The sequence below is a fragment of the Plasmopara halstedii genome, assembly GCF_900000015.1.
Source record: "Plasmopara halstedii genome assembly, contig: Scaffold_2061, whole genome shotgun sequence".
Classification (NCBI taxonomy): Eukaryota; Oomycota; class Peronosporomycetes; order Peronosporales; family Peronosporaceae; genus Plasmopara; species Plasmopara halstedii.
Genome location: NW_020188969.1, coordinates 1888336 through 1897420, shown reverse-complemented (window position 1 = coordinate 1897420; position 9085 = coordinate 1888336). Strand labels below are relative to the sequence as shown.

At 40.3% G+C, this 9085-nt stretch overlaps 3 protein-coding genes across 3 annotated transcripts; 2 read left to right on the top strand and 1 right to left on the bottom strand.

The window, feature by feature from the left end:
• Positions 1-1546: 1546 nt before the first annotated feature.
• PHALS_02910 (conserved hypothetical protein) lies at positions 1547-3688 on the bottom strand (the record flags this gene model as incomplete). The annotated part of the gene is made up of 2 exons (XM_024717374.1): positions 1547-1831; positions 1922-3688. The coding sequence occupies 2 exons, from the start codon at positions 3686-3688 to the stop codon at positions 1547-1549; spliced, it is 2052 nt and encodes a 683-aa protein (XP_024582879.1).
• A 95-nt stretch (positions 3689-3783) lies between these two features.
• On the top strand, positions 3784-5769 carry PHALS_02909 (Uncharacterised protein family UPF0220; the record flags this gene model as incomplete). The annotated part of the gene is made up of 7 exons (XM_024717373.1): positions 3784-3953; positions 4017-4094; positions 4153-4273; positions 5002-5054; positions 5134-5471; positions 5537-5645; positions 5709-5769. 7 exons carry the CDS (start codon positions 3784-3786, stop codon positions 5767-5769), a joined length of 930 nt encoding a protein of 309 aa, XP_024582878.1.
• A 147-nt stretch (positions 5770-5916) lies between these two features.
• On the top strand, positions 5917-7728 carry PHALS_02908 (stress-induced-phosphoprotein 1; the record flags this gene model as incomplete). Its single annotated transcript, XM_024717372.1, has 3 exons — positions 5917-5925; positions 5997-6871; positions 6936-7728. The coding sequence occupies 3 exons, from the start codon at positions 5917-5919 to the stop codon at positions 7726-7728; spliced, it is 1677 nt and encodes a 558-aa protein (XP_024582877.1).
• Positions 7729-9085: the final 1357 nt, after the last annotated feature.

The window sequence follows — 9085 nt, the reverse complement described above, 5'->3', positions numbered from 1 at the left end:
ACCTATAATTATAAGTTTCTTGGATCTGAAAGATGGCCACCGACAAGCCATATTGGCGAGGTCCTCCATCGAGTAGTATCTGGGCTGTATTTTGTTCAGCAATGATCGTGTTGACAGCTGCAACATTAGAAATGTTGCTAAGACGACCTGCAATGATCTTAAGCCAGGATTACCGCGCGTAAAATTGTCGATCAGGGCATTAGACCTTTGGTCGATCTTAATTAGTTTAGATCGCGCGAGGCCATAACAAAGATATAGATCCTGGTCAGAAATCTGGAATAATCAATCACTGTAATCAACACACAGTCATGTCATTATTGCGACTATGCAATTGCTCAATTGCCTTCTTCGCAAGTATCCGACAGCTCTTTTGACATTTAGTCAGAAGCGCTTGACAATTATAAACGTTACTAGATCCAAAGTCGATAAGCTTTGACCGTGATCGATATGCTCTCAACTCTTTTTGATTATCTTTGAATAAAAGTTTCCACAGCACTTTCGTCATGAATACAATTTGATTTCCACAAAGGATGTTGGTCAGCTTTTGAAGTTACATTAGTTTGATTGCTAACGTTGCTTTGAATTTCTGTCACCAGCCGGGAATAGAGAACAGCATGAGTCTACACGAGAGAACAACAACAGAGACATCAAATCAGCCTTTACATGTAGAGCTAAGTCATGATCAATGTCATTCTGCTTTTCCGCTTAAGACATCTAGACACACCTTCGAACGCTACAAGTAGACACCTCAAGACACTGTGCTCATTTCGTAACAATAATTGCTGTAGAATGGCTAAAAGTTTAGCAAACAGCTCCTAAACTCTGGTGATGTAATGATATCTGCGTCGTGGGCAGGAACTTTTCTATTTGTCGACAAGCTCTTTAATAAAATATATCTCAGATATGTCGATACGTTGCAATTTTACGTTGATCATCTTTTATACTGGGTCTCCATCCGGCAGAAAAAAAGATCTTTCTCTTCGGACTGAAGGGTGAAACGAGGCCAGTCAACAATAAGATCTTTTAACATTTGGAGCTCTGCGAGAAATAGATCTCCACCTAACAAAAAGCTCGCTCAAAGCAAAATACTTCCATTCACTTTGATGCGATAGTATCTTGGAGATGATGTGATATTACGAAAACAAAAGGTGTAAACTTCTATGTTTGTTTCGTACGTCAAATCTCGACGTCTTGTCCCACGTAGCTGCATTCTTAGAATTATAAATCACATTGAAGAATCCACGATCATGAACGGAATGTTAAGCTTACTATTGATTATCTGTGCATTTCTTGCGGGTATTGTTTTAACGTGGTACTTGACTGTACACCAAAAGAAGAACAAGATGGAGGAGATGCCGCAGTATGAAGGTCAAGTATGAGTCATGTTATATGAAATCTCAACATTCAAAGCGCTTCATCTCAATATCAAGAAATATATTGAAAATTCAATGAACATGCAGAAGAGTAGAATCATGCTAGCGCTTAAGTTTGGATTAAGTTCTTGAATAGTTGCGTTCGTTTTGTCCACGTCGTCACACTTTTTCAATTACGTTTCCTTGATCATATACGACTGCACCGGCACAAACGGACCAAGAGTTTCCTTCCAACAAGGATTTGCATCTAAACGGCCAAGAAAGATACTTGGTCCAATCTGTTTGCTGATTTGTGCAACGCAATCACGTGCTGCAAACTTCGCAAGACGATTCGAGCCTTGTAGTGTAAAAACTAGTGGATCAAAGAACAATTCAAGATATCGCTTAAAAACCTTTTTACCCAGTGCCTCACACATTAATGGAAGCTGTTTCCATAGTGTTTCTTGTAACACAGCAGTCTGAGGATAGTGACGTAAGATCGCAATATCTGCTAGCTGTGGTAGATACTTTACAGCGACATCAGGAGCAACACTACAGAGCTCACGTACCATGTAGATGGCACCATCCGCATGTTCCCATGGTTCTTTTTCACGATGTTCATGACGTTCAAATAATTTTGGTTCTAAGGAACAACACGAAAATGCTTGTTTGCTTAAATGTTTCTTTTCAGAACGCATGAGATCGTCATATTCTTGTAATGTCATAGCTGCTTGTTGCTTAGCAAGTGGTAAGTATTCGTCTACAATCTTCAAAATTCGATCCAATGCTTCTTCACCATAAGCTCGTATCACATTACCCAATGCAATTGCTGCATCTTCACGTACAGACCAAATATTATCCGCTAAATGATCAATCCACAAATGATATAATTCATTCAAAAATGGCCGACATTCATTTGGAAAGCGAAGAACCAATTGTGCAGATGCAAGACATGCAGCATCACGTACTAAATTTGATACATCGTAAAAACAGACAAGTAATGCTTGCATTAATCTTTCAACATGTGGACGAATTGCATTTGGTTCAACTTTTGTACATAATTCTCCAATACACTGACATGCAGATTCTCGAACACAATGAGATGTCATTTCAACATAATAATCAACAATTTCAGTCGCATATTTTGCAACTAATTCACATCCACGATCTCCTACAATCATTCGCCATGATTCTTGTGAATACTTTTGTACACGTTCAGCAATATAATAACGATTGAAACACAAACGTGGTAGTAAAATTGGTAAATATCTTGTACGTCCTTCTTCTTGTAATTTTAATAAAAATGCACGTGCTGAGATCGAAGCAGCATAACGTACTTGACACCAATTATCTTCTAATCCACGTTTGATACATTTGTTTATAGTATCACTTACATCAGTAACATGAGCTTCAAAAAATCCTTTTGGTGCAATATTTGACAAAATTGTGATTGTATCAAGTCCAACAACTCGAACATGTCGATTTATATGAAAACAACTTTTGGTCGAGAAAAATTCGAAAATCTCGGATGTCAAATAACGAAAATGTGGTGTACCCTCTGTCATTATTTCTTGTAGAAACTCCATTCCACTTCCTTGAATTATATATTTCAAACCACATAATGAACTTTCAAGAGCTTTCCATCCACTTACATCATCTAACCGATAAGGAGTTGAAGGAGTACGCGGGGTACCCTCTGGACTTTGTGGTGGAGTTATCATTCCATTTTGACTGATATTATCATCCAATTCTTCAAATCCTGTGTCTTCAAAATCGGGTGAACGACTAAGATTTGAAACAATAGAATCAACAAGTTGAGGTGTAAACTCTTGAGTTACCCATTGAAGATCCCATTTGGCTAATATTCCAAGTAATTTAGCAATTGCCATCCGAACTCGTGGTTCATAATATTCCAGATATTGATGAATCACTTGCTTTACTGTTTGTGTGATGAAAGGAGTTGATAATGGCGCAATACTCGAAACATAAAGCGGAAGATCTGGAGTCGAAATATTAAACTCAAGACTTTCATCCAAATCCGAAAGTTTCAAATAGCGACGTAATAAATCGCGTACTACAACAAGAAATACAGCAATTGGTTCCCAACGTTCTTTACCATATACAAGAAGCGTCTGAAGTTCAGTCTCGAGTAACTCGCGTCTTGTTTTTTCATCACCTAAAGGAACAATATCCGAAGCTTCTGTTGGTGACTCAGAAGGACATTTTGACGGACATAGAAGATTTAAAATAGCAAATGAGGTATTGACTGCTGTTTGCGGTACGTTTGGGCGATTCTTGAGCGTACGTAGCGCACTCTCGGCACGAGATAGTTCCATTGTATTAATCTTGTTTATTCACTGAAGAAGATTTCAAGTGATATTTTATCTTGTCATTAAAACGAGGATAATATTTAATATTAGTATTTTTAACTATGAATGTGGATCCTGGGAAAGCGGGGAGCTATATGGCCGGAATCTTAATTGGTGTTGGCTGGTGGATATTGGCAGATGGAGCAGCATCAGCAAATTATCATCATTCTCAAATTCCATTTGATTTTGTCAAATACTTGCCAGGTATCGTCTCCATGCTCGCTTTCTTCTTGTACGTGATCAAATATATGATTTGTTTCTTTAGTATAATAATATCATCTTAATTTCATTACAGAGTTAATACAGTGGACTGGTCAATGTTGTCCGAAGATGCTAGCTTTACTTACGGCTCTAATGTAGCAACTAGAGCGCGGTTAGTGATGTATGAATTGCTCCGTGCTTACAAGTATTTACTATATGTTATTACGCAGGTATTTTGTACTATTTTGCATGGTTTTGCTTTTGATATCGCTCATGACTTCCGTGCTCATCTATACGCATGTATACGTGAATAACAAATTTCACGAGTCAGCGTGGCCAGGAGCGGCCATTGTATGTCAAAATGGATTTATTTTTATGGGTACATTTGTGATGAGAGTCGGGACAATAGCCGCAGCATCAACTTAAATAATTTTCAAATCAAGAACTCAAATTTCATTTCAGATAGTTTAGACAATGTATCAAGTGCTCACAAACGTCAAAGGTTACAAATGATTACTAAAACTTGGTGATCTCATGTTTCATCGTACAATTTACACTGTACAACTTTCAAGTTATTATTGCGGGGGAATCTTACACCGAGCTCCAATCTTCTGTGCTGTAAGGACAAATTCAATGGCTACAGCTTTGCCTTTTAAACATGCACAAGTGTATTCTCACGTTATACAGGAGCATGTTTGACATCTAAATAGTGTTATCAACTATCGTGTGTATAGCCTTTTCTAACTTTCATCGTACATATTCAAAGCAGAATTCTTCCTTAAACAATGTCTCAATCCATTTAAACAATTTCAATTCGTTAAGTGTATCACTTCAACCACATTACAAGCAAATAATTCGATGGGATCGGATAAGTTTAACGGCTCATTTTTGGGTCTTCAGTTACAAAGGTCAGGACGATCGTAACTGTAACCACTTAAAGTGGCACAACTGTTGGTAGCGCCCTTTTAAACGCCACTGTTTCTCTTGAGGATCTCGGAACCTAACGAGTCGACGATCAGATTTTGTTCTTGTGTATGACAACGCTAGCTCACGATGAATAAATTGAACGATCTCGACAGCAGTTCAGTTGTACCAACGATTACACTGGTACCTACACTGAACCCACGTCTTGGTACACGTCTGCATCGTTCTAGAAGAGGTTTTGGATCAGGGAAATCACGTTTGTCATTAAACATTGATGCCAATTGTAGTGGTATATCAACAACAAGTCATTCAACTCCAGTATCAACGTCTAGTACTTGTACTAGCAAGATTGTACCATGGTGGGAACTTGAGTACCAATGTCCACCTCCAGGTCATCTTGGGGCACATGTTGTACCAGTTTCAATTGATGTACCTGGTACTACCAAGAATGTTGATCCGACAAAAAAATTGGCACTTAAGAAATGTTCCTTAACTTCTGTCGAAACGTGTTTTGATGAAAAGAAAGAAAGTTTTCAATCGGGTGTTGTAATTTACGAGACTCCAGAACGTGGACGACGAGATTTACATCGAAAATTATTAGCAAGAAGAGATTCAACGCCATGTCGTACGTGATTCTTTAAGAAATGTTTTTAGAAATGAAAAATGGGATTGAAATGTGTTTTTATTTAGTGCTTATAGACAACAGTCCAAGTCAAAAACGTAAGATGAGATCTCAAGATGTTATTGAGTGTGAAGCTGCTCTTTTTTCAAAGGAACTTAAACGTTTTCATGAATTTAGGTATGTTTTACTTTTGAGGTGGAGGTTGAATTTCTAATTGAATTTCGTCTTTTGGATATTTAGTCAAGAAATCACACCATCTACTTTCGTGCAACCTCTTTCACAAATTAACATTAAAAAGTAAAGAAATACAAATATTGTATCTTTCTTTTCGTAAATTTTACATTCATCATTTATTTCGCACTTAATAAATACTCACCTAGACAATTCCAGAATTTCCCCTCTCACCAAAGAATCGACTCAGTCTTAAATATTCAAAAGAGAGAGAAGAATGGCGCAGGTTCAATTCTTTAATTCTTTTCTTCTTTTTGACTCTAATAATCACTAACAATAACATTGCAATATCATTAGACAGCTGCCGAGTGGAAAGCGAAAGGAAATGCAGCATTAAGCGCTGGGAATCCAAACGAAGCCGTTGAATGCTACACTCAAGCAATTGCGTTAGATCCAACGGATCATGTCTTTTATTCCAACCGTTCAGCGGCGTATCTTTCGCTTGATGATGCTACACATGCTTTAGAAGATGCGGAATCGTGTATTAAGTTAAAACCCGATTGGCCCAAGGCTTATACTCGCAAGGGTGCAGCACTTCACGCATTAAAACGCTATGATGATGCTACATCTGCGTATACTGCTGGTTTACAAATTGATGCTGGTAATACTGCATGTTTAAATGGGATTGAAGAGGTGAAGAAGGCACAAACAGCGTCGTCAAGGACATTCAATCCACTAGCTAATGCTTTTGGACCTGATATGTTTGGAAAGATTGCAACAAATCCTCGTTTATCACCAATGTTAAGTGATCCTGCATTTGTTAAGATTTTACAAGAGATTCAACGTGATCCTTCGAAGATTAATCAGCATATTCAAGATACACGCATTATGACAGTTTTAGGTGAATTGATGGGTTTGAATTTGAACATGTCGGGTACAGATGATGTTGAAATGGCTGAACCTAAAAAAACAGAGACACCACCTGTACCCGAGCCAACACCAATGGAAGAAGAATTAACGGACGAAGAAAAAGCAGAACGAGCGATTAAAAGAGCGGCAGAAGAAGCGAAAGGACGAGGCAATGAGTTTTACAAACTCAAAAAGTTCTCAGAAGCTATCGAGTGTTACAATGAAGCTATTGCGAAAGATAGCACGAATATATCGTATTATAGCAACTTGGCTGCTGTTAAACTCGAGATGGGACAATTGGATGCATGTATTGAAGATTGCAGGTATGTAATTTGTAGACTTTGACAAAAGTTATGGAAAGTGACTAATTTGGTGTTTGATATCTAGAAAAGCGATTGAGATTGGACGTGCACATCGTGCTGATTATGCGCTGATAGCTAAAGCTTATGTTCGCATTGGCAATGCGCATTTAAAAAAGGGCGAAACAGAAGAGAATTTAGAAGCAGCGATCAATGCTTATGAAGGTGCTCAGATGGAGAATCGTACGAAAGATGTGGAACGAAAGATTAAGACGTTGCATGTGAAGCTTCGAAAGGCGAAGGAATTGGCGTATATTGATCCGGAAAAAGCGTTGGCAGCCAAGAATGAAGGCAATGACTTTTTCAAAAACGGCGAGTTTCCACAAGCTGTTGAACGCTACACTGAAGCCATCAAACGCGATCCATCCTGTGCTGTATATTATGCGAATCGTGCGGCTGCATACACGAAATTGACGTCATTTAATGAGGCGAAAAAGGATTGTGAAAAAGCCATTGAACTTGATCCGAAGTATGTCAAGGCTTACTCGCGCATGGGTGCAATTCAATGCTTTATGAAAGAGTTTCATAAAGCTCGTGAGAGTTACGAAAAAGGATTGGCATTGGACTCAAGTAATCAAGAATGCATTGACGGATTGCGTAATGTCATGTATAAAATTCAAAGTGGTGAGACTGATGAAGAGCGTGCACGTCATGGTATGGCTGATCCTGAAATTCAAGCAATTTTACGTGATCCAGTCATGCAAAATGTCTTGAATGATTTTCAAACGGACCCAGCAAGCGCTCAACGTCACTTGCAGAATCCAGGAATCATGGCGAAGATTGAAAAGTTAATTGCTGCGGGAGTCTTGCAGACGAAGTAGTGGAGAATAGAGCAGTCAAAGAGTCGTAAGTTTTTGCATCAGATTGCTAATTCGATACATGTATTGAAGCTATGGTTTATATTGATGTTTTGTTGGGTGGATTATTCATGTAATTTACGTAAAAGTAGGCATCAACGGCATATATACATTAGTATACTGGATTCTTAAGTTGCTGAAAATGAATAAAATCTGACAAATACGTGATTTGTCAGATTTTATTCATTTTGTATAGACTGGGAAGGTCAACACCGAAGGTGTAGTCCTGAGCATGGCTTGCGGGGGTAGCACGTAACCCGATGAGCGCTTCTTAGAGCATTCGCTGCATGCCGTGCGTGGTTTAGTCAACCAAAGGCCGAGACATCGAGGGCGAGGTCCCAGTGATGCACGTGGAGTCGACGTAATCCAATGAACACAGCTCACGTTTCAAAGCAGTTGCTACATGCCATACGTGGTATGGTCGGATGAGGTCCGAGGCATCACGGCCAAGGGCGTGGAGTGGCACGTTATCCACTGGACGAAGACTGCGGAAATAGCATCTATTCGTCGGATGTTGTTAATAACATCTAGGCTCCGATGGAACAGGGAGTGGGGACACTGGACCATGCGGAGTGCGTGTTCCCACTGGTCTCGTCGAGACATCGACTCTGTGGATGGGAGGCAACAGCGAAACCGATCATTGTCTGCAAGGCGCAGGGCGTCGAACCTGTCCCAGGGTAGACGATAGCGCACCCTCGTCCGCTGTATGACAAGGGAGGAAGACGGCGAAATCAATATTCCTGCAACCCACCCCATTGTAACAGGGTACGTCTAACCTCCCATTACACTCTCCCCATCAAATTATGAATACACACAATTCACATTTAATTGTCGCCTCGTACGAGGCAAGCGTGTCTATGACACCTTTACGTCCTCAGGACCTTCTTCACGCATTCTCTGCTCAATGAGCCCTGTGTCTATGAGACCAGAATCACCCAGCCTAGCTACTTCCGAAGGCGGCCGCGGGCAGAGCCCCTCATCCTTTGCGTGGGGTGCATCTCCGGACAGTACGTCCGCGTCACAGGGAACCACATCTCAAGCCCTCAGCAACCGAGTGCTACACACCGCGCCCGCCACGGGCGATGGATTTCCTCGCCGAGGATTCGAAGGAATTGGACTACAAGTCGGATACTTCTTTTCCAGCATGGAAAGACGAAGAGGATGACGGCGAGACGTGAGCCCAGTTCAAACCTTGCGGACACCGTGTCTGTTCCCCGATCTCTCGACTTCCGGGGGAAGTGGTATTGTTACCAATCGCCTCGACAAGGCACAAAGCAGCAATTGGAGGCTGCCCATAAAGCCGCTCTCATGCACTGATAGT